We start from the raw sequence: 21,127 nt of genomic DNA on the forward strand, positions 1-21,127 counted from the left end.
ACTGATACTGTAGCATGGAAAGGAGTGTACATGGAAAAAAAACATGGGTGCTTTGTGCGAGAGTTAATCTATGGACCTTTAGTACGAAGAAGCTCAGCAATTTCCAATATTTGTTTTTATGTGTGTATGTCTTTGTATCTGGTTTATGATCTTTAGCACACAAAAAAACATACACATACCTTGCACCTTCTGTCATTTTTATGTGATATTACTGTAATTAAACAGTAGTATGTTTGTGTATTTATAATAGCATGTAAGTATGATAGTATATTTATGTGTGCGCGAGTACTCCTACCCTTTTCACTGGTGATAAGTATGTTTGTGTGCATGTTTCTTTCCTTTCTCCACTTACACTTCACTTTGGGGTTATACGTAATATAGCTGTGAGTGTCAAATGTAATTTTGTCTGTTCGAGGTGTTACTTTTCTTTACCCTACCTCAGTACTGTCCAAACCGCGGCCCGTGGACTGATTTTAAATGGCCCGCCAGAGCTCAAGCAGCTTTTCGCTGCTTTTCAGTTTTCTGCTGCGGCCCTCGGCTTCAAGAAAAACATTTTTCAGTGGCCCATGGTGTCAAAAAGGTTGGACAGCACTGCCCTACCAGCTATTTGCAACCCACCCACCCCTGCGTTATGGTTAGTAGGAGTGTGTGTTTGTCTGTTATTTCTGGGTGCTGGTATGCAGGTACACGTGTTTCTCAGTATATGTAGTCTAGCATTACATTTCCCTTTGAGGCTAAACAGCAATGTTCGTGTTAAAACGATGTACATTTTTAACATTATATTTACCCTTGGTACCATACTGTCATATCCATGTTAATCATACGAACAATTCTTATATATTCCTCACGTGCACGTAGTGCCATTTCATGAAAGAAGAACTGTGCACAAAATTGAGGCGTTATGTTAAATTCTCCTATAGTGCCAGTCGTGTGCCTATATTGCCACTGTATACTACTCGTATTCAAGATTGATGAAAGACTAAATAATTTTAAAGAAAATCTTTAACCATCAAACTAATTTGGGAGCTTACCAGTTTTAAGGCTAAATACCGAATTCGCTTGAATCAATGAAACCATACGGAAGACAGTGTTCTCAAGACATCACAATTTATAATAGAAGTTGAAAAACAACAATTAGCCTGTAAAAATACAAAAGGGACAACATTTGCTTATTATCGAAATCATTCTGAACATTGCAGGACTTGCCGCAACACATTGTAACGAATATTTAGTCGTATGTCCTCATTTCTTAATAAAGTCGCGCAAATACACCCTTTCCTCGCGAGGTGTCGTGACGGTGAGAAGAACGAAGATTTCCTCACGTAACCGAAGGCTGTAAGGCTATGGAAGCTTGCCACGCTTGACGTACGTTCTGAAATACATTAAATATGCCATGTCTTGATATTACTATATTTAGTTACCTTTATGTATACTCTGTTAAATATTAATGTATTTCTTTCATGATTCTTTGATTAGCATGCTTAATTCTTGTAAACTCAGCTGCATTCCAACTCGCGATGTCATTTCAGTACCACACTCTCCAGTGTGGAGGTACTGAAATTACGTCAGGAGGTGGGATGCGTTACGCGTTTTCATTGGTTGACTGAGTTTCCAATAGCTACCGTATTTGTATATAAATACGTCTGCATCGACAGATGAGAGCTGCTTCCACACATTGAAACACCGACTTAAGCGGTTGTAACAAAAGAAACAAAACCTTAAACCATGGCTATGGCAATGCTTCAGGTATCAATGAAATTGGATTGAAACCAACCATAACAATATTAAACCATAACAATATTAGATGAACTATAAATTTATCCTGGTTGGAAATACATTCCAGAGTAACATATTTCTCCATCTATGGATACATACTTCTAAAATCTTCTCCCCAATCCTGGGTAACAGTCCCAAAGAAAATATAATATATGGAATAATTAATGTATGTGCAAAGAAGTAAGGTAAGGAAATTCTTAACCTTACAAGCCACAAATATGAGATGTTTTGTATTGTATAAATTGTGGAGTAATGTAAAGACTTGTAGACTTGTATCTTTCTCCATATATATATATATATATATATATATATATATATATATATATATATATATATATATATATATATATATATATATATATATATATATATATATATATATATATATATATATATATATATATATATATATATATATATATATATATATATATATATATATATATATATATAATCTGATTGTCTGTACTATCTGATTCCAGTGTTTGTATATAAAAATCTACTACATTTTACTGATCTTGACTTAGTTTTCTTTTGGTCAAGTGCCAGGCTGGGACGAACCTTTTTTTAATGAAAACATTGACCTTATGTGGATCAAAGAAAACGTTACAAGATGTTGACATTGGATTGATTCCGAAAATTTTTTTTCTTCATATTTTTGGTCAAGGAAGACCGAAAACTGTTCCAAAACACAACTTATGATCATTAGCAAACTCATCTGCGACATTTTCTGGACTATGTTTTAAACAAAGTTTGTTAAAACGAATTGACCAAAAATGTAGAATCTTAAATGTTTACAGGCATTTATGAGCATATGTCTTTTATGTCTGTATCTCACCATGGTGTGTGGATTAGACATACCATTCCAAAAATCATCGAATCGCAAATGGCGGAAACAGGAACTAGAGAAGTTACGTGGATTTTCCAAACCGGGATCATCATCCCCAGTGCTTTACTGGTAGTGGGAAAGACCATTTTCATTGCAGAAGACTCGGGGTGAACAGTCTACAAAAAGGGTTTGAATCATCCTGGATTAGCATATAATTTTTTTTTAAACAGTTACAAAGCACACACCAGTGTCTTTTCTATCAGTCATATGTACACTGTGTTTTCTCTAGGCTTCCCAGTGCGCAGTTTAACACGGTATAATTTGAAAGGGCGAATGTAAACATCGGCCGCCCGTCGTAAAAGACACCCCACCACCACCACCACCACCATCTGTAGTATTTTGCAAGCTTGTGCTGTGTCCCGATGTTTAGGCAAGTCCATTAGCAATGAAGACATTGCTTTTCAACAGGAACAGTCTCAAATTGAGAAAGAAACATTAAGTACTACTGAAAACTATATTCGGAACTATGTTTGCTCAGATGACACAATATGGCGACGGAAGGAGACAAAGTCACAATCTGGAACATATCTTCCTTTATGGTCGCAACAAATGCTTTGAGCTGTGTAATAAGTTCATTGTAAATGATGAAATAATGTGCAGGGTTGCCAAAAAGCTATGAGTCCCTTAAATTCCACACATACATGGAACCAAGGGCCATTTGTTTTGAAAGCTAGAGAAAACACTGAACACAAACTCACATACAAACTAATGAAAGTTCAAAATCTATGTCTAGACTATAATTCGTTTTTTTTCATATGAGAATAATTTCATGATATTATTAGATTTTCATAGGTCAGAAAGTCAATGATATAAGAGAAACCAAATATAATACGTATAAATAAAGTTTAATACGTGTAACAACAAAAATGTTAACACTGCCGTACGTTACTGATTTCACTATTTCCATCAAAGATTACACGAGCTAGCCATGTTTCACTAACGAAATTATATCATTTTTGCTTTTGCTTTTACATGACTACTGTTATTTACGTTAATATGCCTATATCATAATTTTTATTTATCACATAACTGGTACACATTATATACAGTATTTGTGGTTCATTATTGTTGATATTTCAACGCATTAACACTTCACTTTCTGCGAATCTAACTGGCCCAAAAAATCCCATTAAATCATTGGCCAGTATTATTACTATTGACTGGCTGCGGTCGTGAGAATTTTCCTTGCCCGGCCTTTTGGGGTCATTTTACTTTTGCTATGGACAAAATGGCAGCCATCTTTCAGTAGCTGAATGGACATTGGGTAAAACAGCGACCCCCCCCCCCCCGACCCCAAGCCCCCGCACACTAGTAGTCAGGTAGGTTAGAACTATGATCCACTTATCCTGCATTGAATTCTCCGAATGCCAAACAAAACCTAGAACGTAAGGAAGCTTTCGCTTAATTAAACAGAATGTGTCAGAGAACCGAGAAAACCCTTCACGCTGTCCAACGCAAATGTGCTGACTATATGCATAAAAAGGCCCATTAACCGACTAATACCGACTGTCACCGTTACATTACATTACTGCTACCACGCGATATGGATCTTGCACCCTATTCCCCGGAAAAGCATGTGTTACAAGCCAGGGGTATTTGTTTGACCGTGCTGTGTCAAACGCTGATGCGCTTCGCGCTAAGAGTCACAAGTTTACCCAAAATTTCCAAAGACTGCTGTACAACTTGACTTGTAAATTAGAAAGCCCGACGTGTTCATGCTATACGTAAATTTTGACTCTAATCAATGCAAGACCACAAATCTCACAACTTGCCAAAATATACATCAACCGCACATCTGCATGGTTTCTCTTCGTCAACTTTCCGTACCGTCAGCAGTTCACGCCGCAGAAACTATACAAATATCCCCTAACACAGCGAACTATTTTAACTCCGCCACCTTAGGACAGTCTTTCCACGGTTTCTAGGCACATTTCGCCAGTCAAACTGCATCACATTTGCCACCATGGCGACATAAACGGTATCTGCCGAGTCCCTTCTTATTGATTTTATTGTGTAATTTACCACTTTCCTACCGTAAATACTGCCATTGCAGTCACCCCACCAATGTACACCACTAGATTTTAGTAGGGACTATGGTATTCCAGGGACACTCCTTCGGTTTGACCTGAATTCACGAAAAGTGAACCATGGAATCATGGAAATGTACTAACACTTCACTCTGTGACATTTGCTGCTAGTAGTTGCCTAATTATTTCGAGCTAAGGAATAATTCCATTGCACCGAATTTTAATAATCAAACAAATAATCACACAAATTTAAGAATTCCTTAAAATGGAGCGCTATAACCAAATGCGCGGTTGACAGATATTTGGAAGGTTTTGAGATCTGTGATCTCGCATTGATTAGAGTGAAATGTATGTATAGAACGGACGCGTCGTGCTTTCTAATTTACAATTGAAGTTGCATGGAAGCCTTTGTTAATTCGGGGTAAACTTATGACTTCTAGCGGGAATCGCGTCAGGGTTTGACACCACTCGGTCAAGCAAATACCCCTGGCTTGGAACACATGCTTTTGCCTTCGTTCATGCAGTAACCTATAATTATTAAATGCTCATTGGTTCCTCTGTTAACTTTGCCTTGTCAGAATCGTTCAGTATTTCACGATATTGCACACCTTCATATTGCATTCACGTACATAAGGGAATTACTTTCTATTGTAAACAAAAAATGGACACAGACGCCAGCACTTTTGATTTGTAAACAAATCATGTACACTCGCATAGTAGGCGCTTTATGTTCTGGTTGATTAAATTTGTTTCTGAATGAATTAAAGCAGATGTTTCGTGGACTGCCACGTACCAGCTGCTTTGGCACATTCCGCGTTAACATTTTTGATACAATGTTTCGAATTAAGGCTAGCTATACAGTAGACGCCAGACAGGATTCTTACAAATAACATGCATGTGACAAGACATAAACTTGTCTTCTTTAGCTGGTAATAAGAATGGCAAAAAATGTACTTAGTTTTACATCCTGCATTTCCTCAAAATGTACTTTCTTACAAATGCAGTAACCTATAAATATTATATGCTCATTTTTTCCTCAGTTAACTTTCCATTGTCAGAATCGTTCAGCATTTTACGATATTGCACACCTTCATATTGCATTCACGTGCATAACGGAACTACTTTCAATTGTACAAATGCAGTAACCTATAATTATTATATGCTCATTTTTTCCCCGTTAACTTTACATTGTCGAAATCGTTCAGTTTTCCCCGATACTAAACGCGCGCGACAATGCACATATAGCATTCACGTGAATAAAGGAACTACTTTCTATTGTAAACAAACAATGACGCAGACACCAGCACATTTGATTTGTAAACAAATCATATACACTCGCGTAAGAGGCTCTTTACGTTGTGGTTATTTAAATTTGTTTCTGAATGAACTAAAACATGTTTCGTGGACTGCAAAAAAAAAAAAAAACCAGCTGTTTTGGCACATTCCGCGTTGATACAATGTTACGGATTTAGGCTAGCTACATTATATAAAAGATGCACGATTATGTCCTTACAAATACCATACAAGTGACAAGGAATATACTGTATTCTTTATCTGGTGATAAGAATGGCAAAATAAAATATACTTACAGTTTTACATCATGAATTTCCTCAAAATGTTTTTTCTTAATTCTGCAAATCCAAATTACATGAGCCATGTCATAGGTTTTCAATCTGGATTACACATTTCGAAAGTGTAATGTAATTTCGATGATAAGTGCAATTGCATCCTCCTTACTGCACTCAAAATGAAATACACATTAAATTCTAGAGCGTCTTTTTGAAAATTTCAATTGAAAGACTTCATATTTTCCCACGTTATGATTTCAAACATTCAGTGACAGAAACAGAAACACATTTGCAGACGTAAACACGCTTCTCCCGCGCCACTTCAATCCGATGTATTTCATGTATAACTTGCACAGATGAATCCAGTCCAAAATCACAAACCTTCGTCTAATCGAAACAAAATACCAAAATAGTCGTTGCAATGCGCATTCATTCACAATATGACTGCAAATTTCAATTTTAACTAGACACGCCATTTTCTTTCGAAAGTTATGTCGACCGCGCGACTAAGTTCAAATTTATCTGGGCGGAGTTATGTGCGCATTAATAATGATGTCATTTTGTAATGTTAAATCTGCGCTTGTGTATTTAGTTTGGAATACGGCATTCATTCATTTACGTTGTTTCTTATAGTGTATTTTGTTTATATAATTAAACCTTAGGTAGAATAAAAAAATGAGCATATAATAAAAAGGTTACTGCATTTGTATGGGAAAATATGAACTCGTTTTGTCGGAAGGATATACTGCACTCACAAGTTCGTGCAGTATTCATTCCGAAAACTCGTTCATATTTTCCCATACAAATGCAGTAACCTATAAATATGTAACACGAGCAATAACAACTCATGACGTCATAAATGACGTTGTAACTTCGTAAAAGGCATAACTACTCAGGCATCCGATTTTATTTCAAATTGATTCCACAGTATTCTTCATCTTGGTCAGATATAATCTGTTTTCGTCAAGCGATAAATATAATCTTTAATTATTACTCATTTCAAGGCTTGTCCTAATTTTCAACGACTTTCGTAAATTTCATTCTCAACGAGCACTCATTTAAGATGCTGTATATTTTTATATTTATGTTATGTATTTTTTATATTTATTTTTATATTTTGTTTCCCTAATTTATCAGTAACCTTGACTGTATGATATACAAATTACAACTTACGAACTGGCTAAAGCCTGGTAATTGAGCAGGATTGACAATTCTCTCTTGGAGATCACACTTTATGATGATCGCTTTACCTGCAAAAAATGAATAAATACATACATAAATAAATAAATGAATAAATAAATAAATACAGGCCTAACTTTAATTTCAGTATGATACCGGAAATAATGGGAGATATGATAAAATATAATCCGCATATCTCTTGATAACAACAAAGAATGGAAACAAGAACAAAATATAGCAAAATATTGTTTTTATATGTTAGCAAACTAGTGTTACATCTAGTTAACACGATACCCACTCACGTGATACTTGCTATCATATAAACTATTCTTAAGAATCTACATTGAACATACAGAGAATTCAAGTTTCAGGTTTACTTTTGTCAGAGAAGGCAGTATATCATTGAATCCTATACCCATTAATCTATATCGTCAACCTTAACTACACCCAACAGATCTCCATCTAAGAACAATTAAGAAACATAAAAACTACCTCTCATAACTACCGAGTTGTAACACACCAATTTAGTTAAGTTTCAAGGTTAAGCAGCTAATAGTCGTAATTTTAACTGATCATTAAACAAATGGTTAATTGTCAGATGAAAGTTCAAATTAAAGGTCCTCACATTATAATAATGTATATCAAATCAAGGATAAGGAACTGAAGAGTGCTGGGCAGGGGCAGATACACATAAATTATTACGACACCGTTTGACTAGTAGCATCGAATTTGTTCGGTAAGATTTGGAAAATAATTATGGCCAAATTACGTTTCAATCATCGCGAGAAGAGACAGAGACAGAGACAGACAGAGAGAATAATAGGTCAGTATTCTAGCGATTTGACGGTTTATGAAGGGCTGTTGGTATTATTTAACTCTACACCATTTATTTTCTGGTTTCATCAAAACTATTCAGACAAAGCGCCAATTCCTCCAACTGCTCTAAATCTGGAGATTTCATGGCAAGACTGGGTGGAAAAAAAACACCAAAACAATACACTGAAATAGTAGCATATTCAATAGCATGCTATTTGAAATGTTCGTAGAACTGTATAAATAAGAATGTTGCTAAGCAGCAGAAAGCTATGGAAACAAGAAAGCATTTTTTAATATATAAAAGTAATGGAGATGGTCGGTAAGCGGGGTTGCAAATGAGTGTTTATAATGATCAGACGTCAACGTTATTCTTTTCTTTATGTTGGTTTAAGGACACTTTTTGAAAATTATTGCCTTTATCATCTTGAGGAAATGTGAGCTAGGTGACTTTCCCAAGGACACATCGGGTAGCCGACAGAGTCTGGCCCGAGTGGATTGAGAACACGCACCCGTATATTACTAGTTCGACGCTACTAGAGGTCAAAGTCAACGACTTCCAATGATTCTCTCTTTGACGTTTGATATACTAATGATCACGCTGAAAGGCATGTTATCTATTAAATAAAATAATCCTTAGTGTAAATCTAACTATGGCTGGATATCACATTTACAACTTACTTAATAACAATACATTCGGCAACAAAGCTTAACAATTTTAATGATTTAGAATCGGGAAGACTGAAATATTGTGCATGAATAAAATTATACTGTTGGACGAATATACCAAGCTAATTTACCTTCACTGAGTGCAAAAAATGTAGACTATTACATTAGACAGGCAATTTTAAAAACTAGTTTAATAACCTAAGTCTTGTCGAGATGCATATTTAATTATGCCAAGAGTTTCATATGTTTATTGTCAAATGGACACAACTTTGAAAATCCACTTATCGTCGAAAGTAAGACTGTACACTGTAATGGCGTTGCTATATGCCCTTCTTTGCGTTTTGTAAAATATATGACGTAACGTAGCGAATAAATAGGAAAAGTATATGTTAAAAAGGCACGTAACGTCTATATTCGTGTATAAGTAGGTCAAACTGCAAACAATTCTAATCTGCTATCGCATTATGTGACGACAGATCAAGGTCAATTTTATTTGTTCTATTGACTAATGTTAACAAACTGAAAAGAACCAAATATGTCGACGAATTCTGCATGGCAAATCTGAGTCTATGCAGTTTTCAACTTAAAGGCGAGTATATACATTAGTGCAACTACTCCTGCATGAAGCAGTAATACTACTACTTCTAGCATGAAGGAGAAATTTTTAAATCCCAGAAAGACAACATGTCAAATTTTGTTTGTAAGAGTGTTTATATAGTGTTTGATGGTAATTTAACAAGCCAAAGGGGTTTCTTCACCAAGCAATGTCAAACCATGGCGCGAATCCCGCTAGAAGTCACAATTTCCCTTGATTTCAAAGACTCCCATACAACTACTGTTATAGACTGAAAATACCAACGCGTCCAAACTATAAATAAATTTACTCTTAATTAATAAAAGACCACATCATACAACTTCCCAACTGTCTGTCAACCTCACAACTACATGGTTTCTCCTCATTAACTTTCAGTAACGTACCGCCAGTATTTTACGCCGTGAAACTATACAAATCAACCCCTTATTTCAGAAAACACTTTTTGCTTCACCACCTTAGGCCAGTCAAATCACGATTTTAAGCCACATTTCGCTTGTAACTCTACACCATATTTACCACCATAGCAATAATAAACGGCGCCTGCCGACGACGGAACAGCCCCTTTCATTTATTTTATTGTATAATTTACCAGTCTCCAATCATAAATACTGCACCTGGAGTCACACAATCAATTTACACAAATAGATTTTAATAGGGACTACTGAGCGACAGGAACACTCATGCGGCTCTGACCTGAATTCACCAAAAGTAAACCATGGCATCATGGAAACTCACTAACACTTCACTCACTGACGTTTGCCCCGAGTAATTGGCTAATTATTTCGTTCTGAGGACTATCTCCCAGCACCGGCTTCCCATTATCAAACATGTAATCACAAAATCTAAGATCTCCTTAAAATACAGAGCTATGAACAAATGCGAATACTCCAAATTTATTATAGTAAGATCTCATAATTATTAAAATTCTGGCAGTTTCAAAAACCGGTGCAGAGCTTTTAACGAATCCAAACGCGCATACAGTGTTTCATCAATCAATTTGTATAACCCGCATTCACCTCTGACATTTATGTCAAAGTTGTTTACACACAAAGAGCCGGTTTCAGGAAACTGACACAAAAATTTAAATTGATGCGTGTGTTGTACACGATGGTTATTGCCAGGAAACTTGTCCTGAAGTGATGAATCAGGTTTCACAAAGAAATGCTTTATTTAATGAATCACAATATCAACGATTATATGCAAAAGCCAAGATAGATTGTGAGGTCAACGTTACATATCTCTTCATTCGCTACGGAAGTTCGATCATTTATCAAATGGAAGAAGAATTAGCTCTAATGGCGAAAATGCATTAATATAACTGATAGCTAATATAAACATGAAAAAACACACTTCAACATTACATTTAGTCTGAATCGCTTTGGTTGAGAAGCTGCGGACAAGAGACGGAGAGAGAGAGAGAAAGCAGCTTGCGTATAATGAGAACGAGTAAAATGTCGTTTAATCATAGATATTGGAACCATACATTGGCCGCCAAATTGAGAGGTAAGTTCGTGTCAAATAGTCACTTATCTGCACCGGGACAATGTGTAGAGAAAACAATATTTAAGTCCACAAAAATAAGACATCTAAATAATAACTGTTTTCTCGAGTAATGCACTCTAAATACAGTGTTTGCCATCTCAATCCACATGGCGCACTGCCTACAACTCAGTAGATACGCAATATAAAATCATTGTAAAGCTTACTGTTCCATATTACGTCATTAATAATCTTTATCTTTTGTCACGGCGATTAAAAGTGGTTTCATCTATAGTTTTGAACTATCACTAATTTAACAAGCCCGTAAACGGTACATTATACGCCCGCCTCGTGTTTAATAGTTCTTCAAATAAGCACTGACATGGCCTGATTGACTACCATCAATCTTGAACTAAACTTACTGCACAGAAAACAGGACTTTCTTACTAGGTTTACCATTACATTGACCTTGACATTCAGACCCAAATATATATTGGTTTCTTTCTAGCCATAAATGCAAGCCATTCACAATGATTCGTCTGGTGTCAGGATAATGTGACTGGGTGAAACATCATGCTACATGTCTGCCGCATGATTCCCCAGTGCTATACATCGCTATAAACTGCCACTCTGCAGACATCCTAGCGGTATGACTGAAAAATTGTTAAAGCTACGTTATAAAATCCAAAACCATACACGCTCGTCAAGGAACTTAATCCAAAACAAACGATATTGTGCAAAACCCGGTTTTCTTTGACTTACATGGGCCTTAAACCTTTGATTTTTTACCAAATAGACAACAATTTCTCTTCAATAATTTAAGTGCCAACCCTCATCAAATCTTCGGTCAAGGTACATGGTCTAAAACTAAAGTGATGCAAAAATCATTTTTATTAAGTTCACACTAACTTTGACATTTGACCCCAAAATTAATCGGCTTTCTCCATACTCAAAGTGTAACCGATCTGCAACTTTTTTTATTGGCCTGTTATGCAGAATTAATGTTATGTTGTAGAAACCTTTTTCTTCTTGAATTCACGGTTTTCTTGACCTATGACATTTGACCTCAGAATCAATCGGCTTCTTTCTTACCCAAAGTACATGCCATCAATAAAGTGCTGTCCAGCTCTGTGATTTCGAACTAATATTATTGTGCAGAAACTATTTTGCTTCTGTTAGCCACAGTATCCTTGACCTTTGTCCTTAAGATTCCAAAATCATTAGGCATCATTCTTATTTCAGATGGAAGACAGTTGTAAAGTTTGATCAAAGTACATGACACCCAAGTCAAGCTATTGTGTGGAACAAGTTTCTTCTCAGTTCCTGCAATCCTGCCCTTTTCTTTTTAATCCTGAAATTGGTAGGGTTGCTCCAAGCCCCAAATGTAAGCTCCTTACAAAGTTTAGTTACAGCAGATTGTTGAGAATTCGAATTTATGTGTGGAAATAAAATTGGAAACAGACAAGCAACATCATAACAGGATAAACTCCGCTTTATGGCCGGAGAATACAAACGGAATACAGTCAAACATTGCTGAACCATTATTAGTAGCGTTGCCATATTTAATGAATCATCTGCAACACGTGTTTTTGCTAGTCGAACATTCGGGACAGCTTGTAGCATCTAACATACGAAAGCTTGCAATTATGCCCTCTACTGACTCCCTCCACTGTCTGTCGAGAAGGGAATACATTATTACCTACGACCGTCCATATGTCTGGCTACCAATACGTCAGAAATTCGCTATAAAACATTTTAGGAACCAAATGAATGAAAATCAGACCTGGCTTAAGTTTTATAACATAATTCATTTTCGCCTTTGTCTGTCACAGTTAAACAGAATATTGGTCCCTGTATAGCTTAGCAGTATGTCCTTGCATCAAGAATTTATTTTCCACCCGGTAAATTTGAAATAATATAAAATAAATCTAACCTATCTTGACATGGGGCCTATTTTCGTTAAGTTCCAGCAGTAGTTTTGAGCTCTCGACAACACAAGGTAATATCGGTATGGCCACTGCAAGACTTCGACGTTTGTTCTAGCGTTCTGAATCAATGTTATTTTAGTTATCCCATACCGCTGGGAGAAACTGTCTCACAATGTTGGCACTGACAGATATTACCTGTTTTTCCTTAAACACCGTTCCACCCCATCCTGTTCCCCATAAAGCATGTGACATATAGTATGCTATATTTGTTATAGCTCTTTCCCTCATTTAGGATTTAAATAAGTTCAATTAAAATGAATGCAATACACGGCGATGGTTAAATACCACGAAGAGAATTGAATTTTTAATGTGAAATAATGGCCAGACAAATGTTGTTGAGCAGTGTCTTTAGCAGTTTGGATGAAAATGCGTTAATACATTGCTTTCTATTATTTAGGAAATGCGGTCCCTCATATTATTATTTTTAATTAAACGATGTGGAAATAACACAACGGAAATTTTCATAAAAATGATGTTGACAATGATTTATTATTTAAGTGTTGAATTGGTATGAAAATGTTTGCAACAGTCTGAATTAAATGAGGCCTAACTGATGAACTAGAATATTATATTTAACTTTTCAATCCTGATTATGAACGTCTGGTGCGAATAAATGCGTGCGCTAGAGGCTTTATTTCATTATCGAGGGCATGTTTGCTCCCACTGCTCCAACAAAATACTCTAATTTAAAAAATAACAATTCCAAAATCAATATCTTTCATACGCAGTCTCTGAGGTCTTCAATCAATTTTGTCGCAGTCATTGTGTGATTTTGAATGACATTTTAATTAAACATTTGAGACTCTTAATTTCTTCTGTTCCGTACAGTGTATAAATCATCATCAATGAGAGATAATTTGCTGTTTTAAGCTTGATATTAAACAGCAATTGCCCACTGCTTAATCGGCGGACAAAACATGTACATTCACTTAAAATATTATTGTAATTTCTCTTTACGGTATAATGCTCTTAGATTCTCTTTGCAAACTGAAGACTACTGATTTAATTTCACGCACGCTTCATTCGCTAACATGCTAACGGGTATAATAATGATGAAAAAACTTATTTTTCATCAAATGAACATTCGCAAAATGCATTTCTGTATATTAAACAGTCTGGCTTTTAAGATTATGTGCTATTAAGCTAGTGAGAGCATTATCATTGTGATTCCCAATTTATCTACCACACATATCTTCATACAATCCTAATAAATTGAAAACCAAAGAAGCAACGGTGTACCGATACATGATAAAAGGGTATTGCAGCGTGACATCTCTATTATTCTCAAAATGTGAAGACAGCTAAGTAAACAGACGTGATGAAAACTCGGAAGAAAATAGCCATCCAGTTGATAAATTATGTTACTCAAACATTTTGTTTGCAATACATGTGGCACTCGGGTCTACGAGAGAAAAAGGAAGCCACACAGGTCCAGTAGAAAAAGATGGACATGCCGGCCTATATGTGACAAGGCGGCCACGCAGGTCAGTAATGAAACAGGAGAGCAATCTGGTTTTGAGAACAAGGTTATCATGCTGGTCAACGAGAACAATATGGTTACGCGGGTCTATCAGAAACACGTGTAGGTCAACGAGAAACATAGTGGCACGCAGGTCTACGAAAAACGATGTGGGCAGAGAGGTCTTCATGAAACAAGATGAACATGCAGGTCAATGAGAAAAAGGTGGGTACGCTGATTTGTAAGAAAGAAACAAGATGGGAACGCATGATTATGAGAAAGAAGGGGTTCTTTTTCTAGACCCTGGAACTCGATGCTTCACTTATGGAAATGGGGAAAAAAACACATCACTCATTCAAAGCATCAAACCTATGGCGGCCCGATTCTTAAATATTTCAGTTTTCAACAAATCTCTAAACTACTCCGCCATCGACATCTACACCTCACTCACCAAAAGTATCTGTGATAAATGTGGTGCCTATCACGATATGAGATGATGACGCATTCATCTATTCTTCACTCAGCTTTAATATAAATTGAAAAAGATCGTAACTTTTAGCCTTGTGAATTTGTTTTAGATTCGATCTTCCAAAAATATTTAGTTTGAACGTACGAGGAAAGCTTGGAATGAAACAGACCAAACGTGTACATATCTAAACGCAAAGTAAACAAACTTCAGTTGCAAATGGGTTCAATAATATTTGCCAGAAGCAGCATCAATCAAAAGCATATGAATAGTTGTTAAACAATTATACAATTTCTTGAATAAATATATTTATCTATTTATATATTCGAACATATCATAGTGGAACCAAAACAACTCAAATGTTTAACTTTTCAAATTAATTGTATTAAACATTTTAGTACTTTTTTAAAAATATTTCAAAACCATGATTTTCAAGAAGACTGAAATCATCAATACTTTTTGTTTCATTTAATAGCATCATTTTTATTCTTATAGTATGTAAAATATTACTGATTTATATTGTTTGTTTCTTTTTACTTCCATAAGGCTAAGAACTAATGTTTTTAGTAAGTGTATAATTAATGCTTTGCAGTAATGACTATTTAGATGTTTTATTCGCTGAATAAAAGATCAATGAGCAATATTTTTCAGTTAAGTATAATGTTAGATTAAAGTTGATTTCAAGCTCGATAGTCTGTGTTAACTGCAATTATTACAAACTCTATCAATAAACAAATCTGTACTTGTAACTTTTTAAACATTTCGCCCAGTGTTTGGACAAGAGCGTTTTGTTTCTTACGAAATTAAACCGTCTTCTTTCCTGAAACAGTTATTCTTAAACCATCCCTAACGAAATAAATATGCAGGGCATACGAATCCTAGTACGCGATATTGAAATTACATGTTCGTAACCGTTTTTTTACCATTTAAGTTATTCGGCAAGATTAACTGTTTGTCTTCAGGAACCAACTTTGTCGGAGATTCGACTCCTTTTTGCATAGTATTCTTATCAAACGTGACACAAAAACGATTCAGAAAACACCATGATTTGGATTTGTGAGGCATGAGCACTATGTAAAATGCAATTTTGGTTGTAATTATTGTATCAAATAGTGCAGAAGTAAAGTGTGAATCGTATAATCGTACATCGGAAATAATTGCTGAGGAAGCGAGATACATGCGGATAGGTGAAGGAAAACAGAACAAGTAAGCGGCTATTAAATAAACAAAACACAGAACAAGTAAGCAGCTATTAAATATCAGATATGCTTCCTTTTCGTCTGGTTGACTTTTGATTGGAACAAACTTTATAACAAGCCGTGAATACTAACACCTTCAGACCAGATACACACAAAATACACACTGTTTTCCTGTGTCTGAATGTCAGAATAATAAACCAATGATTAACTGTGCTTAGAGACAACGTGCCAGTCTTTACACAGAAAACAGGGCTGCAAGGTTATTAGAAGAAATACCGTATGTAACACTTGTAATTGCTAGAGAAAAATCAGTAATAACTTTGTTTGAACCATAAATTAGGTTGATGTTCTTTTATCTACATCCTTTTAATCTTCATGATGTTTTAATTAGATAAGGAAATACATTAAAGAATCTCAAGAATGTGCTGTGATAAAATACTGAAAAAGATGTCATCGACATTTATTATGCAGAAAAGTTGAGAGAAGCATTATTGCAACACCGAAATGGATTGTAATGTATATATACACGAAGAATGATGTGATTTAATTAATAAACGTTTATATATTAAACGAGACGATGGTTTAATGTCATCCAAAAACCTGTCCTAATATGTTTACATGTAAAATTCAAACAACTTTTAAGACTACAATCTATCCACACTGTCCATAGAACTCTCCTATTATTTAATCCATCCATGTGTATGAGTAATATCATCCTTTGTTATCCTTTTCCAGAAAATGTGCTCGTGTACTTGGCATTCTAAAACGAGAAGCAGTCAAAACCTCTCACTGAACACTAGCAACAGACCAAAATGATGGGTGAATTCCACAGGAAGATTCTATCCATGCGAGAGTTTTAACGATCCGCCTCAGCGATAAATTTTGTTTTGCGACTTTGTATAATTGGAGCACCTTCCAAACGTTAAAAGGCTTCTAGCTAAGGAGTTACCCCTCCCTTTTCAACCATATTAAACAAACTTTATAATTTTGAACGAAAAGTGCTTCAGGAGTCAGAACAAGATTGTGGAAGTTGTATTTATGTTATTGGCTGCGTAATTGGCCTGAAAGTATACAATTCTTAAACACTTTGTGTTCTGAATGATAATATTAAATGTAATTTCTTCTGCCCCCAAAAATGTCGAACGTTATATCTGTCATGGATAGATTGAGAATTTTGATATGACATAATGTGCTGGGTTAATGTTCTCACGAAAATTGTTAAAGATATTCAAAAAAGGATATTTTACAATTTTAAAAGTTTACTTAAGCATATTTGAAGGTACATAATCTCGAAGATTGATGATCTCCTATGGAGCCTTACTTGCAACATCAACAACCAGAACCAGCCTGTTTGATCATGGACAGTGTCCTGGTCATACGCGTTAGTAGCTGACAGCACGGCCGCAGTAGTTAATTATTGGCATTTGTGCCTTTTTAACCTATGTGATGTCCGTCAGCAATGGACATTACCTTACACCGCTGGCTGTAATTGCTACCAACCGTGGTTTCTGATACTGACCAATGATGCAGTTGTTATCTAGTTAGCCAACGACCTGATGAAACTCCTGTCCTCTTACATCATGGAGCATAATGAGAGTCTGAATTTATCATCTCTCAGAAAGAATTTCTGCTAATTCATGGTCGCTGGCCAAATCCATTCCACTAAATTGAATTATGTATAGGGCGCACTCCAAGAATGCACAGAGATGCAGCATACAACCGTCTAAAAAAGCTGGATTCGGTCTACCTTGAACGGCTGAGAGTATATTCAATTCCATCATCACATATAACTCCTTAGAACAGACTATTACCAGTTCTTGGATGAAAAGGCGGTCAAGAAGAATTTAATAGCAATTGCATCCTGTATGCCTCCCAACGGAACAACAATTGTATTAACAGATGGTTTCTGGGATTGCAAGCTCGTTAGGAAAGTATATGATACAGATTAAAGACTTGCCGAGCTTAGTATCAACGGAAGAAGCTGGCACGGCACTGGTTCTGCATGCTGTTGATTTATCTTCCATCCGTCCCACATTAACAGACCGTGACAAGATGAATGTATTTTGCAAAATTTGTAAAGCACAGCATATATAATAAACAATATGCGGATTAATTTGACACCCATCTTTGGCTGCAACGGTTGGTAAAATTTCTCACGGCGCGTAAAAAATCTACACGACGTTGTATGACACACGATGTAGGGATACGAGACCACATCTTTCTCCCATGGAAGATGCATTGAAGCAGAATTTCTGTGAGCAGGATGTTTACTATATCGTGCAATAGTCACTTGGCTCCATCAGCTCTCAAACATAGATTGAGCCAATATACGGGGCAGTAGATGGTCCCTAGAAAACAATGACCAACTTCTATGAAATATTCTTATCAGGGACACCGAATCAGAAAAGGTCCAAGTTCTATAGTTCGTTCCGCACAGCATCTCGGTTTTTTTGTTGTTGTTGATCATCGTTAATAGGTTGTGTCATGTTTTCAAGAGGTGAGTGGTTCGTCCATGAGATCCTGTCCTGTCCGCTAGCATAACTGACTTCTTAACCTTTCTTAAGCAGAGTTTATACATCGGCCGAAGCAGAGAACTGCATCGAGGCGTAAAGCTAACGGGGATGTTGAGTTTATTTGTAGCAATTTGGAATTGTAGAAGGTCAAACTTCTTTCGCTTACCCGGAGGTCAAAATATGAATCAGGAAGAAAACGTATATTAAGAGAATAAATTTATTCCAGATTATATTATCTGACTTCCATACTAAAGACTGTGTGATTAAAACAGACTGAAAACATCTAAATATAGACTGTATGGCCCACGGTAACATTCGCCGCTTAATTAACGACGAGCTCTTTTACCTCTTAATTTGTACATGTACCATATCAAATTAGCTGGTGATCTTATCTTTGCAGTGACGTAAAATATACACACACAAACATACACATGCACAGAAACACTGTGTATGCATGAGCACATCAATAAATTTAGCTAACGTGAGCTCAATAACGTAACTTTCTTTCGTGCATTTGGAAATGTTGGTTGATGATGTACCCTTTTCGATCAATGTGCCGGCATATATATCAAAGCTTTTTTTTCTCCCTAAAAATCCTTCCTACCTTGATCACATCCTTCAGGTAGTATTATATGTAAATGTTCGCCGTCCGTTCCCGAGTCCAGTAACCAAGCGTTGAAATATATCTGGAGGCATAATGGATCTAGAAACAAGGATCATAATGATTACGTTTAATATACGCAGTCTTCAATATGCAATACATTAATTTATATTGTACCTTAGAGTTGTAAATATATATACAGTTATAAATAGCATTGTTTAAAAAAAAGGATACAAAGTCCATTACTTGGACCATGCTAAACACAGTATTATGTGCAATCAATCGTTGCTTGATTTAGTAGTATACAATTTCGTGGGGTCATAATGTTGACCGTACTACTCATTCTACATTATTTTTTGTGGTAGACAGCATTTCAAGGATATTCGTTATCCATTAAGAATATAAGCTTATATCCTACTGGGATATTTCAGATTTTGCAGTACATTATCTTAATTATTCTGGCATCATATGACAGAAGCAAGGCGCATGCACTTTTCAATGACCACTGAAAGCTTTTCAAGTATTTTATGGCTAGAATAGAAATTTATTTATATGGATGGGGAAAAGATAAATTTTGCATGTCCAAGTGTGCACCAATAAAAACACAGTGAACAAGAAACGTTGAACAAGGTTAAATGCATATATAACAACACAACTTATTAATGAACTCCCATAAAGTGATTGCTACAAAAATGTTTGATTGTAAGAACAATTTTGATTGTATTTTAATAACCTGCATCCAGTGACAGAGTTTCTAGAATGCCATGCATCCCGCCGCTATTGGTCCCTTCAAGAGACTCGTTCGAATTCAAACTTGTCTGGCTGTCGTAAAAGGTTCCCAGGTTTTCGACGTTAGTTATGTCTCCAATCTGGGTCAAAGTAACAACTTGAATTCTCTGAAAGCATGACAAAAAACTACCATAAAGTAAGTTTTGGAGGTATTTTTTAACAGGAATAAAGAAGAACATACACATAAGCTTGGATCATGCAAGCAAACATAATTAAAACAAAACCGGGGGGGGGGAAGGACATGGGGACAGGAGACGAAAAAGAAAGTCAAGTTTTACGAGAAGTTATCGAGAGAAGAACAAACATACGAAAATAACAAAAGATTGTATCATGCAAGCAAACGTAATTAAAACAAAGCCAAGGAAAGAAACATGGGGACTGGGGATTAAACAGAAAAGTCAAATTTGACGAGAATCTATCGAGAGATAGAAAACAATGATTTCTGACTCTGACATGATTACGTTTCTGACTTTACATCTGATTTGTTTCGGGTAAAATATAATGACATTGACGTAAGTTTTTAAAGTCCGAATAAACAATAAAGTCATTTGCAGCTGCCCTAGTCAATAAGAAAACCCACAGATCTTAAATTAATAAACAAATCTTCAAATATGAATGAAATAATTATACAGGGAACTTGTAAAATGCACACAGGTGGGTGTTTTCTTTTATCTCCAGGTAACTTAATTTTTTTTAAAGATAATATAATACGGTGTTATTTTGTCATGAATCAATATACGATATTTTTTCAGCTACTTGAGAGATGAAAGTGAAAAGAAATTTCAGGACCCTGCCTTAAAAAGTTAAATTTTTGGTCCTTAATAAAATTGTGGTATCCCGTGGCACTTATCGCGGTCTGTTTAGAAATGAGTGGTATACCGTGGTATAAAATGCATCGTGGTAGTCAGCTCATGTTCCATTAGGTGCCTCAGCGTCTAACACGCATCTGTTGCAATAATAATTGCAATCGTTTCGTTCTAGTACATTTGCAACAATGTTATCATAAACTGTACTGTATCTAAATCCATCTCCTTAATAGTTTAATGATCACGTCCAGTACTGATGAAACTCCTCTACTTGAATACATACCCAAACTCAATTTCAGATATTCGATAAT

The 21,127-nt window shown here is 35.7% G+C and overlaps 1 protein-coding gene across 2 annotated transcripts in view; it reads right to left on the reverse strand.

Moving 5' to 3' along the window:
• Positions 1-21,127, reverse strand: part of LOC149784910 (meiosis 1 arrest protein-like) — a 102,480-nt gene that overhangs the window by 35,600 nt on the left and 45,753 nt on the right. For both annotated transcript variants that reach the window (XM_089931158.1, XM_089931159.1), the window contains exons 6-9: positions 19,955-20,117; positions 19,225-19,323; positions 7,434-7,510; positions 2,638-2,781 (exon numbers count right to left, since the gene is read on the reverse strand). In XM_089931158.1, the coding sequence (XP_089787284.1) occupies positions 2,638-2,781; positions 7,434-7,510; positions 19,225-19,323; positions 19,955-20,117 (483 nt within the window). The remainder of the gene's footprint in view (positions 1-2,637; positions 2,782-7,433; positions 7,511-19,224; positions 19,324-19,954; positions 20,118-21,127) is intronic.

The sequence above is a fragment of the Sinohyriopsis cumingii genome, chromosome 13 (genome assembly GCF_028554795.1).
Source record: "Sinohyriopsis cumingii isolate HCF-2022 chromosome 13, ASM2855479v2, whole genome shotgun sequence".
Taxonomy (NCBI): domain Eukaryota; kingdom Metazoa; phylum Mollusca; class Bivalvia; order Unionida; family Unionidae; genus Sinohyriopsis; species Sinohyriopsis cumingii.